Source organism: Myotis yumanensis, unplaced genomic scaffold (assembly GCF_028538775.1).
Source record: "Myotis yumanensis isolate MYYU_CA2020_CCGP unplaced genomic scaffold, mMyoYum1.0.hap1 SCAF_14, whole genome shotgun sequence".
In the NCBI taxonomy this organism is placed as follows: domain Eukaryota; kingdom Metazoa; phylum Chordata; class Mammalia; order Chiroptera; family Vespertilionidae; genus Myotis; species Myotis yumanensis.
This window is the reverse complement of record NW_027223765.1, coordinates 3,364,456-3,385,034: the sequence shown is the minus strand read 5'-3', so window position 1 is coordinate 3,385,034 and position 20,579 is coordinate 3,364,456. Positions and strand designations below refer to the sequence as shown.

At 58.7% G+C, this 20,579-nt stretch overlaps 1 protein-coding gene across 3 annotated transcripts; it reads right to left on the bottom strand.

Annotated features, from left to right (window-relative positions):
* Positions 1-3,445: 3,445 nt before the first annotated feature.
* Positions 3,446-19,512, bottom strand: SUMF1 (sulfatase modifying factor 1). 3 transcript variants are annotated; one of them, XM_070391402.1, is made up of 9 exons: positions 19,231-19,512; positions 17,605-17,778; positions 14,203-14,277; positions 12,151-12,233; positions 10,125-10,247; positions 9,066-9,180; positions 8,019-8,132; positions 7,248-7,307; positions 3,446-4,518 (listed from the first exon to the last, which is right to left on the bottom strand). In XM_070391402.1, exons 1-9 carry the CDS (start codon positions 19,510-19,512, stop codon positions 4,408-4,410), a joined length of 1,137 nt encoding a protein of 378 aa, XP_070247503.1. In that variant the 3' UTR covers positions 3,446-4,407. The 3 variants fall into 3 exon arrangements, with proteins under 3 accessions (XP_070247503.1, XP_070247504.1, XP_070247505.1); XM_070391403.1 differs by having other exon boundaries at positions 7,248-7,304; XM_070391404.1 differs by lacking the exons at positions 3,446-4,518; positions 7,248-7,307 and adding an exon at positions 10,802-10,902 and having other exon boundaries at positions 8,043-8,132.
* Positions 19,513-20,579: the final 1,067 nt, after the last annotated feature.

Genomic DNA, 20,579 nt, shown 5'->3' with positions numbered 1-20,579 from the left:
CTGCAGTAACAGGAACTGGCCAGCAGAGGGCGACCGCCTCCGCCGCCTCCCCAGGCAGGCACTGGGCTGGGTGGAACCGCACCTGGTTCCCCTGGAGCAGGGTCAGGGGGGGCTGAGGATGGCTCTGGGCAGGTGGGCACCCAGCTGTCCTGGGAGGCCTGTGCCGCCTGCCACTCTGCAGACGGGGCCCTCTGGTGCCGCACTGCGCAGGCCGAGCCCTCCAGGAGCTGGACGTCAGCACAGACTCAGTGCTCACCGCGTTGGGGGGAGGGTGTGCCCACCTGGTGTCCGCACCCTCTGTCTAAAGGGTCAACCCACCTGCCACTTCAAAACAGCAACCCCGAAGGGCCCCTCCTCACAAGCACGAAGCACAGGTGACCCTCTTATCGGAGCCACCTGACCAGGACACTGCTCTCTCTTCCCTGGTCCTTGCCATTTCGCTCCCACCCCCTGCCCCCCTCCCGTCACCCCCCCCAAGTCGGAGCTGCTCAGGTTTCCCCACAAGGAGGGGCCAAGGGACCTGTTGGGAACGTTGCTGGTTGCTCATTGGTCTTCCATTTCCTCCGCAGGAAAACGGGGAGTTTGCCAGGCGTGGCGCAGGCCCAGGCGGCACAGCCCCCCGACCTTCCGTCGCTGGGCGGGAGCCCTCCCTGCGGCCCATGGCGGAGCCCAGCCTCTCAGCAGGCCCGTGGGGCAGAGGAGAATTCGATGGAGGCTGGACAGTTCTTCCCGCTGCCCGTCCCTGGACGGTCCTGCCCTGCACAGGCCAGGTCAGGCAGGAGCCTCCGCCTGGCGGTCAAGGTCTGGCTGAATCACAAAACTAATGAGACTCGGGCTCTATGGCCTCCCCAGGAGAGTGAGCGGAAGGAAGGTGCCGGCCGCTGCCGGCTCGGCGGCCTCTCGGGTTAATCATTCCCGTGGGATCGGGGTGTAAGCAAAGCATTTGAAGCGGCAAAGGCCACCTTCCTCAGAGCACAGGGCTGGCGAGCCTGGCCCACCGAGGCCTGAGGGTCAGTTCCCTGCGGAGGATGAAGCGGTGACCGATGGATGAACCAGCAGCCGAGACTCGGACGCTGTGCTGTCGGGTAGTGACCTGCCCCCTCGGTGATATAAGCAGCAACGTGGGTGAGGGCACCGCCGCCAGCGCCGGAGCCTGGGGGGTGTGGGTGCGAGGGGTGGGGCAGAGGAGGGGCTGGGGCACTTCCAGGTGAGGTGAGGCCCTGGGCTAGCCGTGCCTCCCTCGCCCTGGGACAGTCCTAACTGGTCCATTGCTTCCTCCATCCACTCCCACGGGCGCCATGCAAACACCCGGCCATCAGTTAACATTGTCCAGGACTCAGCACCAAGGCAGCCGGGAAAACAAACTCCAAATTCCCTCCATGCTGCCCCGGGGCTGGAAATGGGGTTAGAAGCGGGGACCCACTAGAACCCCTGACACAACAAACAAAACAAGCCGCAGACCCTGCCCTCCCCTCTTAAATGCTGCTTGAAGAAGTCTGCAGCCAACCAGCTTCTCACTTCCGGTGCCAGGGGTCTCCGTGAAAGGCAAATGCCTTCAAGACTTACACCTGGCCCTGGCTGGTGAGCTCAATGGTTAGTGCTGGCCTGTGTACTGAAGGGTCAAGGTTGGATTCCTGGTCAAGGGTTGTGGGCTTGCTCCCCCGCCCTGGGCTGGGTGCATAGGGGAAGCAACCAATCAACGTGTCTCACATTTCTCTCTCTCTCTCTCTCTCTCTCTCCCTCCCTCCCTCCCTTCCTCTCTCCAAAAAAAAAAACCAATGGAGCCCAGCTGGCATGGCTCAGTGGGTGAGCACTGACCTATGAACCAGGAAGTCACAGTTTGATTCCCGGTCAGGGCACAGGTCAGGGCACATTCTCGGGTTTCGGGCTTGGTCCCTAGTGGGGGGCGTGTAGGAGGCAGCCAATCAATGATTCTCTTTTATCATTGATGTTTCTATTTCTCTCCCTTCCTTTCTGAAATCAATAAAAATATATTTAAAAATAAAATCAATGGAAAAAGTATTCTCGGGTGAGAATTAACCACAAAAAGACTTGCATCTGGAGAAGGAAGGACCAGGGCGTGAGGCTGGCCGGGCCCACGGGCTGGTCGCTGGCTACGATGCTGTGGGAAATGTGAATGAGCTACAGGCTTCCTGGGATGGTCTGCTTTTCATTCCTGCTCCGGCTCCCAAGTTCCTTAAAGTCTGAGTGTCTGCCCAGCCCTGTGTGTCCCTACGTCCTGTTGTTTACGTGCAACCTGCCGAAGGCGGGGTTTTCTGGAATGTCCATGTGACATCAAAGCTGAGGTTTGCACACTGCGTCTTGTCTGCTCATCGTCATGCGCAGGCCTCGCGGTGCATGGGGTCGGCGGTCTGCAGTGGTGCACTCTGTAGGCAGGAGCCTGGACACGTGGTTCTTAGGTGAAGGGCTTGCTAGGATCTTGTCTGAAATGCTTTCTAACATGATGCTGCAGCTAAAGATGTGATTCTAAAGACTATGCCAAAACACCCCCCAAAATATTTATGCTATAGAGACAGGAGAGGGACCCAAAATAGACGCAGCAGAAGTATAACCAGGCAAAAACATAAGCAGGTGGGACGGGACCCGTCAGAACTGTACTTGGCAAGTGGAGGCTTGCAGAATAAACCACCTTACTCCCCGCATTAGTTTTCAATTAAGCAAATGCTGTGTGTGTTTGTTTTGCTTGGAAGGAATCATCATTTGGTGAGTCTGTCGGGAAACACTGTATCCACAGACTGACAGCTCAGTTAATGTGGCCCAGCGGCTGGCAGCGGGTGTAGGAGGCTGGACACAAAGCAGCGATCGTGCCCGGGCTGGTGTGGCTCAGTGGTTGAGCACCGACCCATGAACCAGGTCTTCACGTTTTGATTCCCAGTCAGGGCACATGCCTGGGTTGCAGGCTCCATCCCGTGTGGGGTGTGCAGGAGGCAGCCGATCAATGCTTCTCTCTCTTCATTGATGTCTCTCTCTCTCTCCCTCTCCCTTCCTCTCTGACATCAATAAAAGTACATTAAAAAAAAAAAAGTAGCGATGCAGTGTTGGCTGAGCCTTCCCTGACTTTCTGAACAACCAAAAGGAAGCGGAGCCGTTCCTCTTCGATGCCGGTAGGACCACCGCGGGTCTCTGGGATCGGGTGGGCCCTGACGAGGGGCTGTGTGGAGGCGTCACTACAGCGTGAAGGTTCCAGGGCCCCCAGCCCAGGCAGCCCCTGGATGTGCCTCCCTCCTGGGGACCGAGGAACAAGGTCCTGGGGCCGCGGCGGGACCGCCCTGCTCTGTGGAGTAACAATCCCCACGGCGGCCCACACACCAGTCGTGGCGTAGCTGAGGGACAGGGAAGGTTCCCAGCAAACAAACCCGTCCCAACCCCAGCCATTTCTTTAAAAGAAAACAGGAGGGAACAGAAAGGAGGCGTGAGCGTGAAGGCGGACTCAGCAGACAGTTTATTCCACGTGGCGCGCGTTCAGGCATCCACCCCACCGCCGGTGGGCCTGCTTCCCTTACACACTCGGGGCCCAGAACGCAGCCCCCCACTCTCATGCCACTGCTCCTGCGTCTGGGTTCAGCAGGCTTCTTGGTTTGGCACACACCCACACCCACACCCACACCCACACCCACAGAAGGCTTTGGGGAGGGGGGCTGGGGCTGTGACTGCCCCCCGAACCAAAGGCACTTAACGTTAAAGATAAAGCTCAGTAGAGTCACCCTCGGACTCCGTGTGTGTCCAGAAAGCTGACCCTAAACCCACGGGCACAGCCCACAGGAGTCATCGTAACAGCGTGAACCACACTCTTGTCCTTGACAAACAAAGTGCAAGTGACGGTCGGACTCAGGGCCACGCCCACCCTCCCCGAGAAGAACCTTGTGTGAGGGTGGGCGTGGAGAGATGAGGGCATCTCTCCACTCAGGTACTTACCGCCAGCTGGGGAGACTGACATCACATGATTAGAATCACGCAAGGTCACACGTGGGAACAGCTCAGAAATGCCCTGCCACGGACGCCCCTGTGCAATCACTACTCTGACATGTAGAACCGGGAGCCGCAGAGGCCCCAGCTCCCCCTCCCTGGCCGACGGTCACTGTGGACCTGGGGTCTAACCCCCAACAGCTCCTGGGGAGAGCACAGCCCCCGAAGCCTCGCTCCAGGCTCCCTCCACCCCATCCTCTTTAAAAGTCCCCCAAAGGGAAACATGGCAATGGTCCCGATCGCAGCACGGACGGTCACGTGCTGGTGCAGGTCAGTGATTTGGTCTCACGGGCGGTTCCTTTGGCAGAAGGCGGGTCCACCCCGCCCCGGGTGTCTGTACACGGTTGGCCCGTCCTGCCCAGGGAAGCCAAGCGTGGGTTGGACACGCCTTCTCCTGGGCTGGGGCGGCTCTGCTTGGGCTCAGCTGGTGATGGGCAGGTGGTCGGCGGCGCAGCGGAATCCCAGGTTGGAGGCGGAGCTGTCGGGGGTGTTCTGGCTTCGGGCCGCACAGCGGTACCTGTAGCAATAGGACTGCAGGAGGAGAGAAGTGAGCACATGTACCTGTAGCTGTAGGACTGCAGGAGAGAGTTTGAGCAACAAGATGTCGGCGTGAGCACCACTCAAAACAGTAAAACATCAATTGACGAGCAATGGTCACCATCTCAGACTGGCGGGCAGCCACTACACACCGTGTCTTTATGTGACATTTAATGACCCAGGGCAGTGTCGTGACCGAGTGTTAAACGAGAACATCAGGACACAGCACTGTGTGGTGGGATCTCACCCGAGGAACGACCAAGGCGGAGAAAAGGCCTGGGGTTCCCACGCCCACAGTGTGACCTCGGTCCCCTCGGGCGGGAGTCTGTTTCCCACGCTGAGCTGTGTGGACAAGCTCAGAGTCAGCAGGCTTTGCTAGAAACAGTGGCAGAGGGTAGTCAAGGGTCTGGGCGTGTGCGAATGGGACCAGAGGTGGGAAAACCCCGATGTGCTCTGAAGACAGGAACGTGCGAAATCTGGCCGTAAAGCACGTCTCAGGCCCGGGACTGGTCAGGTGGGGCCAGTCACAGCCGGCGGGCAGGACAGAGGGTGCGGGAGCTCCGGATATCGGATATGGGTAGGATGGACGTCGGGCAGGACGGAGGGTGCGGGAGCTCCGGGTATCGGATGTGGGTAGGATGGATGTCGGGCAGGACAGAGGGTGCGGGAGCTCCGGGTATCGGATGTGGGTAGGATGGATGTCGGGCAGGACAGAGGGTGCGGGAGCTCCGGGCACCGGATGTGGGTAGGATGGATGTCGGGCAGGACAGAGGGTGCGGGAGCTCCGGGTATCGGATGTGGGTAGGATGGATGTTGGGCAGGACAGAGGGTGCAGGAGCTGGGGGTCAGGGCCCTCGCAGGAGACACGGCGGTAAGCGCTCACTCCTCAGGAAACACTAACTCACACGCAGTGTGTTTCGCTCCGAGGAGGAGCAGGGAACTGAGGAGGAAATGGCCTGGTTTCGAATGTCCTCGCTGCTCTTTCCCCCCAAGTCTACTTTTAGTGCCAGAAATGGTTATTAATGTGAGCTCTCTGCGTGGCTGGAATATGGGTCATTTTACTAATTAAGAACAGAGGGAGTGGAGGGACCGTGTTTGCCGTCTCCTCCGAGGGGCTGACTCCTGTGTGAGACTGATCTCCGTGTCCTGCTAAGAATGGCCCAGGCTCGGGAACAATCCACTGAAGACCAGGACCTGCTCCCTTTGGGCCCTGAAGCCAAGCGGGCGGCAGCGTGGCTTCGGCGAGAGGAGGACTCTCAGGGCTAAAGGAAGCTTCAGGATAACTGTAGGTCACTGTAAATAAAACCATCACTGAAAACCACAGCAGCCAGATCTGGGGTTCCCCGCATCGCTCTGGCCACGGACAGTAGCGCCTGCGTGAGAGCCTCGTGTCAGGCGGGGAGAGGGCTACCTCCACGCTGGGGCCGGGGCCCAGCAGAAGGTCCCACGGGATGAATCTACCACATTCATCACGACAACGGGCTCTGGACCACTCCCTCTGGGAACTGTCCTGAGAACGTCACACGGCTAACTCACTTCACCCTCCCGAGCACCGGGGGTCGGGGTTACGAGGGTCTGACTTGCACACCTGAAGGGAAACTGAGGCACGGGGATGCTGAGTGCGCCCAGGCCTCTGGCTGGGAAGAGGTGGTGGCAGATGACAGCCTTTTCCGTGCACCCAGGGCTCCTTTGGATGCTACGTGCCTGGTTCTCTCTGTGCCCCCTTCTCCGATGGAAGCTGGGAATCATCAGCAGCGCTCACTGAGCCACGCACACGGCCCGGCCCCAGCCAAGGCCGGCCCGGCTCAGCAAGGTGCCTTCATGCACAATGAACCACACTACTCCTTCCTTTTCCTGGCTCCCACCTGTGCTAAGCCGTTTCCAGGGCTCTGCCTTACCAGTCAGGGATTCGGTAGTGGGACCCGAATTCAGAGGAAGGGGAAACGACCTAATGACAGCAGAGGGGACGGCGAGGATGATGGGTTGGCAGCAGCAGCTCTTACTCAGTCGTGACCGTGAGCGCGGCCCTGAACCACGTGCTCACATGTGCGGGTCCATTCATTCCTCGGGAGGACCTGACAGTAGGTGCAACTGTGACGCGCATTTTACAAATGTTTAAAGTGAGGCTTAGAAAGGCTAGGTCCCAAGGGCAAGACTAGCAAGGAGCAGTTAGAGGACTTCAACCCAGACCTAATTCCAGAGTCCACATCTTAGTTTGGATGTCAAAGTCCTTAAAATGGTTACTCAGAACTCCCCGGTCCTCCATCGGACCGAGCACCAGCCCCGCCCCGCCCTGAGGCCCACTTAGCTCCTAGCCCACTCCACACCCAGAGCACCGGGTGCTCCCACGGTCCACCCGCCCACCTCTGACCTCGTCTCCACCGAGAACGCAGGCAGTGCACGCGTCCCGACTCAACCCGGGGCGTGCTCAGGCTCTCCCGCTGGAAGAGGACACACCCACCCCCCGGTTCATGGGGCCACAGGCCCCTCAAAGGTCCAGACACCACACAGGGGACCTGGCTGACAGCAGGCCGTTCACAGCCTCTGCTGCCGGTGCCGCGTCTCCCCGCGCCCACGCCCAAGCCAGAGGGGATTACGACTTTGCTCTGGCTTCCATGGGGTCGGGTCTGCAGGAGCAGGAGCAGGGGCACGTCAGGGGCTGAGTTTACGATGGATGTGTGCACCCGCCACCAGACACCCCACAGGGCTCGGCCTCGACTCACCTTATGGCACATGTAGGAGCCACCTTTCTTCACCCGGTCCTTCCCGGAGGCGGGGCCCTTCTGTGGGGGGAGGAGAGCTCCTGAGTCCAGAGCGCAGCCCTCTCGCCTCGGACGGAGTCCGTTCAGTCCCACCAGCTCCCTCGGGGTGACCTACACCCCACGTGCACTTCCTCCAGGGCCTTGTGCCTGCACCCCTGTACCCCCCAATTCCCACCATGCTCTAAGGCCCAGCCCCACCTCTCAACCCACAGCACTTGTGGCCTCGATGACCAGGACACTGCAGCGGTGCCTGGTGTCACCCCGACATCACCCCGTGACCCTGCTCCCCCTGATCCACAGTCACCCGCACCCCACTGGCCTGCTCCACCAGCCAGCCGGCCTCTCTGAATTAGGTCTTCACATCCTACTGTGCGACTCTAATAAACCCTTTGCCACTGAAGGAAGGAATTTGCTTTTTATTTTATTTATTTATTTATCTATGTATTTTTTAAATATATTTTTATTGATTTCAGAGAGGAAGGGAGAGAGATAGAGATAGAAACATCAATGATAAGAGAGAATCATTGACTGGCTGCCTCCTGAGCAAATGCCCTAACCTTGACCTCCTGTTCCCTTGGTCGATGCTCCTGGGCACACATGCTGCCAGGTGAGATCAGAGACGGACTGAGCGTCCCCCTGAGGAAGCCCCGGACTAACTCGAGAGCACCAGAACCCCCCCACCCAGGACCACAGGAGCGCCTGCCCAGCGCCAGGCCTGCGGGCTATACTCACTGGGTTAAGTGCCTCCTCAGCAGAATGGCGCACAGCCCACCAGTCCGCCGTCCACTCCCACGCGTTCCCCACGATGTTGTACAAGCCGTAGCCGTTGGGAGGAAAGGCATCGACCTAAAGAGACACAAGGGAAACCGCGGTCACACTCCTCACCTCGCTCAGAAACCTGTGTGTCGCCCTGGCTGGTGTGGTCAGTGGGTAGAGCGTCGGCCTGTGGACTGAAGGGTCCCAGGTTTGATTCCGATCAAGGGGGCACATGCCGGGGTTGCAGACTCCATCCCCAGTGGGGTTGTGTAGGAGGCAGCTGATCAATGATTCTCTCTCATCATTGATGTTTCCTCTCCATCATTCTCTTCCTCTCCCTTCCTCTCCGAAATCTATTAAAAACAACAAAACAAAAAAACAAAGACACTAGGAGCTGTAACTTCAAAGTCTGAACACTAATTTTCCCCCAGCAGTCACAATACCATGTGGCCAACGCACAAATAAAAATAAAAGTAAGTAGGAGCCACTTTCCGGTTGGCTCTCCAGGGGAATTCCGAAGCCTAAGGGGAGTGTGCACACATCACATGGGAGGGAAGCCAGCACAGCTATCCGTCATGAGAGTCTAGTACTGACCAGAAGTCAGATCTGTATCTGACGGGGAGCAGAACCCACGTTAGACCCACTGTGAGCTGTGCTGGCCACACAGTGTCTCAGCACTGAGTCCCCACGCCAGCTCTGTCCCCGCAGCCAGCGCCACCGACCCCCGTCCTCAGCGTCGCGAGCAGAATGGCCGGATGCACCACATGCTAACAGGGCCTCAGGGCAGAATTCCCCTTTGAATTTTCCCCCTTATACTCCTCTTCCACAGTTTCTACAGCAACTATCCCGGAATCAGAAAGGAAACCGCGTTAGGAAAACACTGCCTGGTCAATCACTAGCGTTCGCTGCGTGCACAGTGGCCGGATGTGGGGCAGCACTCGGGGCAGAGAGGAGCGAGGCGGTCACCCACCCCTCGTCTCTGGTCCCCGGAGCTGCCGCCTCGTCCGCAGCCTTGCTACTCACGGGCGCGGTGCCGCGGAAGCCGTCCTCGCCGGTGTCGGTCACGGGAAACTCGCCCTGCCAGAGGTTGGCATAGTGCTGGCCCCTCGGCTGCAGTTTGTTGCCCCAGGGGAAGAGTCTGCCGGGAGAGATGCAGAGGTCAGCCGTCAGCCCGGCCCACGGGTGTCAGCCAGCCCACGGGCATCAGGTGCCGCACAGGCCTTAGCCGGCCACGGGCACAGGATTCTGGACTGAAGTGCCAGCAGGGACGCAGTGGAAGGGAACACCGCTCGTGTGCTCTGAGTGAGCTATGTGATCTTAAATCCTAAATGTATAAAAATAAGCAAAGCGTCTACTCAGGGCTTTGTAACTCCCGCACAGCTAGTTCGCGTCTAGGTCCCACCCGTCTCCCTGGGTGCTCCCTGGAAGCAGTCGCGGGACTGGGGGACTGGCGGAAGCTGGGAGGCGTGCGGGCTGGGCCCACAGGGCAGCGCCCACACTGTGGCTGCTCGTTTTAGAGCAGCGGTTCTCAACCTGTGGGTCTCAACCCCTTTGGGGGTGGAACGACCCTTTCACAGGGGTCGCCTAAGACTATCAGAAAACACATATATAATTACATATTATTTTTGTGATTAATCACTATGCTTTGATTCTGTTCAATTTGTAACAATGAAATTGGGGGTCACCACAGCATGAGGAACTGTATTAAAGGGTCGCGGCATTAGGAAAGTTGAGAACCACTGTTTTAGAGGCTTCGCTGCTCCAGGAGCTTTTCCCACAGCGAGTTTCCCGGCTCTCTGCTCCTGCAGCAGAGAAAGGCGCTGCTTCCAGAGAAGCCTGAGTAAGAAAACGCTGGCGGCCGTGGCCACGAGCCCTGGGAGGCCTGTGCCACGCCAGCCTGGCCTGCAGACGCCATGGATGCAGGAGCCGCCCGCCCCACACCCGCTGACCACTGGTCACATCACAGTAACCGGGGCACAAGGCAAGCCCAGGACGGAAGCCTGGGTGTAGAGCGACTCTCTCACCAGAACCAGGCCCAGATCTGGAAGAAGCCGGCACCTGTTTGGGCAAGACGGGCCATACCTGTCGTGCAGGCCCCCGCGGCAGCTGTACTCCCACTCGGCCTCCGTGGGCAGGCGCTTCCCGGCCCACGCGCAGTAGGCCACCGCGTCGTTCCAGGAGACGTGCAGGACCGGGTGGTCCGGCCTGGAGACAGCAAGCGAGGAGGGAGTAAACTGCAGGGCACAGACCAGCTCAGCAAAGCCCAGTCCCCTCCGCCCTCGACACTGACGCTGTCCTGGTCCCCAAGCAAGCCTCCCCCCTCCAAGGGGTTCTGACTCCCCAGCTCCCAAAGGGTGACAATTCCTCTTAGAAGCACACTCAGACCCTTCATTTCTTCACTGTGCAGGCTCGCCCGGACCCCACGGAGCCTCACTTGGATGGTGGGTGTGAGAGCCTCCCAGCCCCCTCTAAGGAAGAGGTGCTCCCACTGCAGGGTGCTGTCAGCCCCTTCGGGGTTCCCACAGCTGCCTGAGCCAGCTCAGACCACCAAAGGCTAACCAGGGCAGGGGCATGAGGCCCAGCCATTCCGGCCACCGCAGCAATCCTGTGGGCAGCAATTCTGTGGGTCTGTGTACCCCTAGCTCCTGCGGGATTGGCCGGGACTGCGTGGGCCCACGTAGTCTTAGCTCCCCCTCCTCCCCCCCACCCCGCAACAAAGCCTATCCTGGGCCCCGTGTCCAGGCCCCAGCCTGCCACACCTGCTCTCCCTGTGTCTGCTGAAGAGCAGCAGCTGGCTGCCCCCTCTGGAGTCCAAGTCGTTATATTTTCTAAGGGTGCAGAGGGTCGAAGGGAAGGAAGTCTGAGAAGACAGGGACAGACATTCCCTGGGCGCTGTTTCGAGTGGCCTGCGCACTCCTAGTCAATTCCTGTACCTCCCTAACTCCCTGCAGGAATGTACCGACCCCATTCTTCAACAAATGCTTGCTGAGTGCCCATTAGTGCCAGTCGCTGCACGTGGAACTGGTAAGAGATGCACTTTTCATGGCTCAGTGACTGAGAGTCAACCTAGGAACCAGGAGGTCACAAAGTGATTCCCGGTCGGGGCACAGGCCCGGGTTGCAGGCTCGATCCCCAGTGTGGGGTGTGCAGATGGCAGCCGATCAATGATTCTCTTTCATCATTGATGCTTCTATCTCTCTCTCCCTCTGAAATCAATAAAAAGATATTTTTTTAAAAAAAGAGATGCCCTCTTCTCAGAGGATGGATTCTGGATAAAATGCATGCCCTGTGGGTTTCGTTAAGTTCAAGACAGATGCTGACTGGGAGTTCAGAGGGCAGTCACCCTGAGAGACCCAGCCGCGTGACTGGCCCCTCCCAGCTTGTCCCGGTGGAGGCTGCCACCCCGGGCTCTGGAGGCCTCCTGCCACTTGTCCAGGGGCTGCGCCCCACACAGAGCTCCATGTACGCTGGTCATGTACGCCGGCCCGGCAATGAAGACAATCACCAGGAATGTGGTCAAACCAGGGCTGGGAGTCCCCCCTGGAAGTGGGCCAGGAGAGCAGTGTCCTTGGGCCCCGAGCTGCCGCCCTGACCCAGACCTGCTCCCCCGGGCTCAGTGCTGCTCTATTTCTGCTGAGATAATTACTTCCTCGCCCCCGAGACGTGCTGGCCCCCGCTCGGCGGAGTTTCAGTCAGCTGGTCGCTCCAAAGTGTGTCAGCCCCGGACGGGGGACAGGAGCCCCGAGCCAAGGCCTGAGCGTGCACAGGGGCCACCTGGCCGGACATGCTTCTCCGCAGACAGTGTCCACAGCCCCTCGGAGAGGAGCGGCGGGCAGGCAGCAAGGTAAACCTGCCAGGAGGCGGGCGACTGGCCCGTCAAAGGGGCGCCTTCAGACAGGACACGCGAGGGAGGAAGGCGGCCCCTTAAGGGCCACCTGCGAGCGGTGCAGTGTCTGGGGCCTCAGGGGAACATGCTATTTCCTGCCGCTTCGTTCCAACCACCAGTCCGAGTGCCCGCCCTCCCCCGCAGACGGGCACCGCACTGTCCTCGCAGCAGCAGGGATCTGCCTGGGACCGAAACACGTCGCCGGGGAGAACAGCCCCTCACCTGTGCAGGACAGTCGAGTCGGGCCCCTCTGGGTGTCGCCAGCTGGCGCCTTTCACAGGTAACCACCAGGGAGCAGCCGCCACCTCAAAGCAACCAGAGGAGCCAGGTTAGCAGCGAGGCCGCAGGAAACGGCTCAGCACGCGCTCAAACGCGCCCACAGTCTCCATCCAAACGAACGCCTTTCCCTGACGTGGGAAATAAAGACTTGGGTGTGAATAAATCTCTCACAAAGAGGAGCCGTTCATATCGTACAGCACGGCGGGGCAAGCACTGCCCCCCGCAGCCCCCAGGAGATGCGTGTCATGACGCACCTGTTCCTGAGGTGGCCATGGCTTCCAGCTCCCCCACCTGCTGACCTCTCCTGGACAAACCCCAAGTTTACAGTCTCTGAGCGGGGCCTCCTTCTGTAGAGGAGACTCGGTCTGGCCCGTGGGTCTCACGCGGGGTCTGTGGTGGTCCTAGCGGTGCCTCCTCCACTCCCCCTGGCGCTGAGGCTGCCTCCTCCGCTCCGGGCTGTGGTGGCCTCTTTGGAAGGGGAAGGTTGTGGCCAGGTGAAAAGTCCTGTCCACGCTGAATGGTGGCTGGTGCGTAAGTTTTCTTAGAGCCGCTGACCCCCGGGCACGCCTCCTGCTCCTGGTGGACCTCCTCTCTCCACAGAGGTCCCCAAGGCCATCGCTGAGGTTCGGAGGGAGCGAGGTCGGGCCGATGTTATTTCTTCACCCAAGTCAGACCTCAGAGGGCCCGGGACTCGAAAGGGCACCCGAGGACACTTGAACAGGGTTCAGATCTGCGGCTCCGGGACCCGCCAGGCCCGTTATCCTGTCCCATCGGGCCCTCGCCTCCAGGGCTATCGCGCTTCCTGCTTCCTGGGCAGACGCCACACACTGACTCCCAGGTCAGGCGACACCTGCTCTTTTCAAAGGCAGATACAAGACACGGCCGTGGGACGTGCTCCCTTCTTATCTCATCCAATCAGCCAGCCGGGCCTCCCGAGCAGCTCACTGTGACCCCGCCTCACCCCACAGGCGTGCTCTCCCCCCTGGATGGGCCACGCCAGGTCGGAGCCGACAGCTTTCAACACCAAGTGCTCCGACAGAGGATCCCCGGCGCCTTCCTTCCTGACAAGGACTCACTCATGGCCTGAGTGCCACAGCGCCCCCGTCCCGGGCAGATCTGGCGAGGGACGGGCACTTGGACAAACACCCATATCACGTAAGGGAGATAAACTCAGCAAAGGCAGGCACGGGAGCCATCAGAACCAGCAGGTGGAGGAACCTAAGTCCGGCATGCGAGACAGAGGGCATTTCGGGTGGACGTCCCAGGGCAAGCCGAGCTGACCACACACGGCGAAGGTCTGGTCTGAGCTGGGGACAGGCAGGCCCTGCCAGGTGCTTGGCCTCAGGTGATCCCAACGCATCCCTGCCTGCCTGCAAGGCCCCGTCCTCCAGGGCCTCCTCCTCCCCCAGGTCCTCCCTGACCAGCCCACCCATTCGCGTCCCGGCACCCTGTCGCCGCCACCCCCTCCGCAGTGCCTGCCTGCAGTGTCCCTGCTGAGATTGCCTCAGCTGTCACTGCGGGCACCACGGATGCCGGACACTCTTACTCTTCTGAATCTTTTCAAACAGGTGGTGCATGTGCTATCAGTTTTGTTCCTAACATATTTGATATGAAATATTCATAAATCAGGTAAAAGAAATACAGTAAACTGGGTTCCGGGTCTATGTTGCTGCGTCCCTGGACTTCGAGACTGAGGCCAGGGAGGGACCTCAGTGCCAATTCTCAGGACAGCACGGCCCTGGCAGACCGTGGGCATCTCTAAACCAGACGCATTTCAGCCAGAGAGCAAACCTTCAACCCGAGGCAGCCATGCTCACGTCCATCCCCATAGACGGCAAAGCACAGGCCCGAGACGGCAGACACAAGCAGGCATGAACCCAGGGCCTGTGCGCCGAGTGCAGGGCAGTGCCGCTCACCACCCAGGACGGCCACCGGTGCTGGACAGCCGGGGCCACGCCGGTGCCGCTGACACGCGAGAGCCGCTCAGGTACTTACCGCCTGCTGGATGCCAGCCTTCACCTGCTCGCTCAGCAGGCCTTCGAAGACGAAGGAGTCGCCGAACTTCTCAGCCTGCGGGGAAAGGGACAGGACCCCGGGAGGGCTGTCATCGCGCATGCCACCCGTGCCATTTCTCGGGTTCAGTACACTGAGGTCTCGCCTGACTTCCCAGGGGAAACAGAAATGGCCTGCAGCACCTGGCTTCCTACCCCTGGTGACTGTCACTCAGAGACCATCCCGTCAGGCTCTGCGGCTGACACGAGTGCCGCCGGGGAAACTGGCTTTGGGAAGGTAACTGCTCCTGTGACAGAAAGCCAACCCCAAGCTTTCAGATAGTTTATGACACACTAGCCCAGTGGTCAGCAAACTGCGGCTCGCGAGCCACATGCGGCTCTTTGGCCCCTTGAGTGTGGCCACGAAGTTTCAATCGCACTGTACGTGCGCGCCCGCACGTGGTATTTTGTGGAAGAGCCACACTCAAGGGGCCGCAGTTTGCCGACCACAGCACCACCCCTTTTCATGTGGGATTTCACCACCAAGCCCTGTCCTTGCTCTTCCCAGACCCAGCCGAGAGCATTAAGTGCAGGGTGCTGATGCCCTGACACGTTCTAAGCCACGAAGGTGTCCACTGTGCTGACAAGGGCCAAGCTCCGATGGAATCCGTATCTGACGATGTGCAGTGAACACACTGTCTGGGTCCCCATCTACCTGCTCACTCTGTGCACGTGACCCTCTCTGCAGGCACACACCTGGCCCTGGCTCTCTGTGACGCTACAATCCTGGGTTTCCTCCTCCGTTTCCACTCTTCCTGCCTATCTCCTGAAACACACAGGCTCCTCCTCCAGCCCCCAAACACCGCTGCTCCCAGCCCTGCCCGGCCCACAGCCTCTCGGGCTCCGGCCATCGAGGAGGCCAGGCGGCTTGTTGCAGAGACTGGCTCTGGAGGTCGCGGTGAGGCCAGAAACCTGCACGTGAGAACAGGTCAGCGGCCGGTTCTCCGTCCTGGAGACCACTCTCTGGGACACACCACGTTCAGGGGACAAACTCCCAGTGTCATGGCCTTAATGAAGGAGAGCACCTAGTGCCTCTCACACCTCCACCCCCGGCCAGTGCTGTCCTCCCGAGACACTGCCTGCCGCCTGGGTCCCTGTCCCTGCATTTCAGGCCTCACGAGTACCTCCAACTCCTTCTCCTAAAGGAGCTCTTCTCATCACCTTTTCTCAACCCCCACTCTTCCTCCTGGGCTCTGTGGTCCCAATAAGCCTGCGCACCTAAGCCTTCACCCACACCTACCAACACCTACCAGTACCTGCACTCCTAAGCCTTCATCCACACCTACCAGTGCCTTCGCACCTAAGCCTTCACCCACACCTACCAACACCTACCAGTGCCTGCCCTCCTAAGCCTTCATCCACACCTACTAGGTGCCTGCCCTCCTAAGCCTTCATCCACACCTACTAGGTGCCTGCGCACCTAATCCTTCATCCACACCTACCAGTGCCTGCGCACCTAAGCCTTCATCCACACCTACTAGGTGCCTGCGCACCTAATCCTTCATCCACACCTACCAGTGCCTGCGCACCTAAGCCTTCATCCAACACCCACCAGGTGCCGGCTTTGGACTGAAGGACAGAGCTCAAGGTCAGCATTAGAGGCGTGGCCCGCCCTCATCGTGCTTACATGGGGGCACAGACAAAAACCAAGCCAAATGAAGAAAACAGTGACAACTTGACTTGACCTTGTAAGGAAAAGAGTAGCGAGAAAGGCTCCTTTCGCAGACTGAGCAGAGGGGCCGCCGAGGGGCCGTGTAAGCCGAGATGACTCACGGATGAGAGGCAGCCAGCCACGCACAACAGGGGCAGGCGCGGGGCCAGGAAACTCCAGGAAGGGGGAAACACGGGCCCCTGAGCTGAGAAAGAGGGGCGAGTCATCCAGGAAAAGAAGCAAGAGCAGCCACGAGAGCAGGAGGTGGGCTGGGAAGCAAGGGGGAGGGACAAAGAAACTGTGGCTAAACCAGGAGGCACTGTGTCCAGAACAGTCGTTAACCTTCCTTGCGTCTGGACCCCTGGGCAGAGTGAAGCTGTCAGGACCCCTTCTCAGGGTGACATGTTGGATGGATAAAGTAAAATCAATACGATTACAAAGACAACTAGTTCTATCAGAATAGTCATCACATTTGTGCTACAGTAATATATGTGCTCTGTATTAATATGTTAAATACGGGCTCGTGGCAGGTCCAATAGTCATCACTTCTAAGGAGGGGATGAAAGCGAACAATGACAGATGTCTGTAACAGCAACAATGAAACAAAGTGTCTGGTTTCCGCAACGACAGAATCACAGGTCCTGCTACTACTGTGGTTGGTCGTCTGCCCTTAACTGAAGGAAACGCGAGATCCCAGATAGAGGGTAGAAAAGACGCAGGAGTAACTTCCCCGAGTTTCTGGCCGCCCTAAATTCTGCGCCTCCCGTCTTCAGGGAGAACCCTGGTCTAAGCTTCCGTCCCTGAGAGTCAGTCGCCTGCTAACTTCATCGCACTGTTGAGGAACCTGGCCGAGAGCATCCTTAGGCCACAGGAAGCACGGGGTCTCTGCTTCCACAAATAGGCACGAAAAGACACAAGCGCTCTGCCCATTTTAGGAAACGCCCAAGAAGCAGAGCAATGCGAAGCCAAACCTGCACGCTGCTTCGCTGTCGGCATTCACTCTCAAGTTATTTTTAATTTAAAAAAAAGACAGGGACTCCACACACTGAGGGCTAGGGTGGCGTCCTGTGGTGAGAGAGCAGGGAAAACAGGCACCTATTGGACCAGCACCATGCAGACGCTCACAGTAACCCCGCCCTGGACAGCCTCCCTGTCCCTCCTCCCAGGCAGAACACACCCGCTCAGAACCTGGCTTCCTGATCCAGAGACCACAGCAGGAGGCCGCCCTGCCTGCCAGGGGGTCGCCTATGAGTCACCAGGCACTGGAATAAACCAGGAAAATGCAAAGCTGCCTTTCAGCATCTGTCTCTTGGGAAACAGGTTTCTGAAACAACCAAACTGCAATTTTCTGAGCGGGAAAAGTGGCCTTACTTGACGCGTGGTCTGTTATCCCAAAAGGCCCAGTGGGCAGGGGCGCTGTGGGCAGACTGAAGCACTAACACGTACAGCAGAACAGCAAAGGGCACTGGCCCTGGGCCACACCAGTCACACTGGCATCCCAGCTCCCACCAACCAGCCTGCAAATCAGGGCAAGTCACTGTCCTAAGCCTCAGTTTGCTACCTTCAAGGTAACCTATAGCTCGGAGTTGCCAGAATTAAGTTAGACGCTATGTATGCAAAGGGCTTGGCACAGTGCCAGGCCCACAGGAAAAGTGGTGGGAGAACAAGCTGTCCCTCCCCACCCTGACCCGTTACCTCAGTCAGGTAGCCGGTGGCGTTCACGAACCTCTCGAAGTCGGCGTTACTGACTTCATAGGCGTCCATGTAGAAGGCATCCACGGTGACTCTCCGGGCGGGCGCCTCCCCGTCCTGCTTGATCTGAGGGTCATCCGTGCCCATCGTGAACACGCCGGCGGGGATGGAGACCATCTGCAGGGAGGGGGCAAGGCGCCCGGCACACAGTGAGCCCACGGGACTATGCAAACCCCACGGGCGGAAATCACTGTCCAATATACCAAGGAAACGGAAGGACCAGTCACAACAAATGCAAGCTCTTTAGAAAAGGGGTTTCTCTGGTCAAAACTCTACATGTAAATGTGAGGGCCTGCTGTGGAGGCGGGTCTGGCTACAGCCCCAGCCCCAGCCCCAGCCTGCCAATGACTGGAGCGCAGGGTCATGGAGAGCATTCCACGTCAACATATGCGGGCGTCTATCCTTCAGCACCCTCCAGTTTCCTGTGAATTATTGTTAAAAGCAAATGTAAAAATGCCAGACGAATTGTGTTTAAAAACCCACGGAATGAATGCGGGCCTCCCATGAGAATGGAAATGCCTTAAGTCGCTGGGACATAAAATCTAAAGAGCCTAAGGGACCAGGTCTCCTCCCTATGCCCTTGTCCCAATTATTTCCTGATTGCAGCTCCTTGGATCCCATTATCAACAACCACGGGTTCCTACTTTGTGTTTCCACTGACTGTCTTTGCTAGCGGTTGCCTTCAATCCCGTGCCTGTGTGTCCCAACAAACATGGGACTATGTTCAGTTATGACATGTGGGTCATAAACATCCTATTGTCTTCAGAAATCAGGCCTGACCACTCCAGTCCTCTGATCCCAACAACAGAGGTAACCAGTCCTGCCTGGTCTCCCAAACTTCCATCCCTCCAGCCTCCCCCCTCCTTTAACCCTAGATACTGCAGTCGCCTCACCACTGGCCTCCCTGTCTGGCCCCACCCTTCCTCACACTCCTTGCTCCTAAGCCCTCGCCCCTCCACTCACTCATCCGTTCCCCACACCGGAAGCCCAACCGAACTTCCTGAAAGGCCAGGCTCCCGTCCCCATGCGGTTTAGACAGCTCTGTTTGTAACAAAGGAAGATTAGCAACCACCTAAGTGCTCATCAGCAGAGAACTGGCCCGGAGAGCAGCTGCTGGTGACCAGCCCTTCCCGGCCCACGCGCTGCGGTGCCAGGACCACCAGGACAGCAGGTCCTGGCCCTCAGGCTTCTGCAAGAAGGACCCACAAGCGGGCGATCAAGTCAGGGACGCGGAGGCTGGGTTCCTTCAGTCAACGAAGGAGGAACCTGCCCTTAAACCCCACCCCGTGACTTAAAATTCTGAGTATTCATTAATAAGGCAGGGGAAGGGGCGGGAAACGGGGGTGGGGCAGGATGAGGGGCAGCTGGCCTCCAAGTAAACCCCCGAGCGGCGCGCAGCCCCGGCCGCGAGGCCGAGCAGCGAGGACGCCGCCGGGAGCCCGGCCGGGAGGGGCGGCGTGGGTGTGGCGGCCACCTTTCCCCGCCCCCGCCTGCTCCTGCCGGGCCTCCGCCCGCCCGCCCGCCCGCAGAACCGTGGACCCCACACGCCGCCCGGGATCGAGAGAGCACCTTGGCAGGCGCGGGAGGCTGCGGGGCAGCACCAGGGCCCGCCGCGTTCGCCTCCCGGGAGTAGCGGTGCGCGGCCGCCGCGCTGCCGGGGACCCCGGGCCGCTGGGGGGCGCCGCAGCCGCACGAGCCCGCGAGGGACGCCGCGCCCGCGCCCGCGCCCGCGCCCGTCCCGACCTCCGCGCCCGCCGCCGCCCCGCCCGGCAGCGCGAGCATCGGCAGCAGGACCACCAGCGCGAGCGCGGCGCGGCGCCCACCGGCCGACCCCAGCGCGGGCGCAGCCATGTTGTCTCGGGCGCCACGTGACCTCGTGGGTCACGTGGTCCCGCCCTCCTTAAAGGGGCCGGTCCCGCGGGCTAACGCGCCTTGGACGTGACTTTCCTACTTGCTCGCCACTTCTCTCCAGCTGCCTCGTTTTGGCCGCGCTCCTTCTAGGCCCTGCTGACTTCAAAACATGACAAAAACCCACAAAAATCCTCCTGGCCTTCCACAGACTATGCGTCCCGTTATTATTTCTTGGTTGAAAAAATTGTGATCAAATTTACTTAGCATTCGCTATGTGCCAGGCACCATGCTAAGCACTTCGCTCTTTGAAAGTGCATTTAGTCCTCACAATGACCCTGTAATATTGGGTACGCAGAGCAATTAAGTGACTTGCCCAAGGTCAAAAATGAGATTTAAACCCGCCGCACTAGGTCTCATAGCTCTCTATGGGGCAGGTACAGCATTTTAGCATTCAATGCTATATCCTCCGTTTCTAGAACAGGGCGAAGTATGTATAAGTGCTCCGTAAATATTTGTTGAATGAATGAGTGACCGAAAGAATAAAAACCTTCAGACCGTGAAAAGACAATATCTGAACATCAACATTCCTCAGATAACAGTGCTCAGAACATTTATAAGACCCACCCCGGAGGTCAGGGCCTTTGTCCCAGCAGAAGCTTGCTGCCTGGCAGTATGGAGCTCATGCAGACACTTAGGGTGTGACTCCCCCTCTTCATGCCAGGAGGGACTGATCCGTGCATGGAACAGCATCTCCACCCAAGGGTTTGCGAAGATCCATTTGAATTCAGTCAACAAGTGTTTACTGAGTAGAGTGTTGCGGAGCACGATTCCAGGCACTGAGGGAACAGCAGGGAACAAAACAGATGGAAATTCTAGTCCTTGTGGAAATGACATTAAAAATCTTTTTTTAAATGTGAACTACTTTGAACATTGCTTGGTATCTAGGAATGGCTCAAAATTATTAGTTAGCCTATATAATAAAAGGCTAATATGCAAATGACCGAGTGGTGGAATGATAGGTCACTATGATGTGCACTGACCACCAGGGGGCAGACACTCAGCACCGG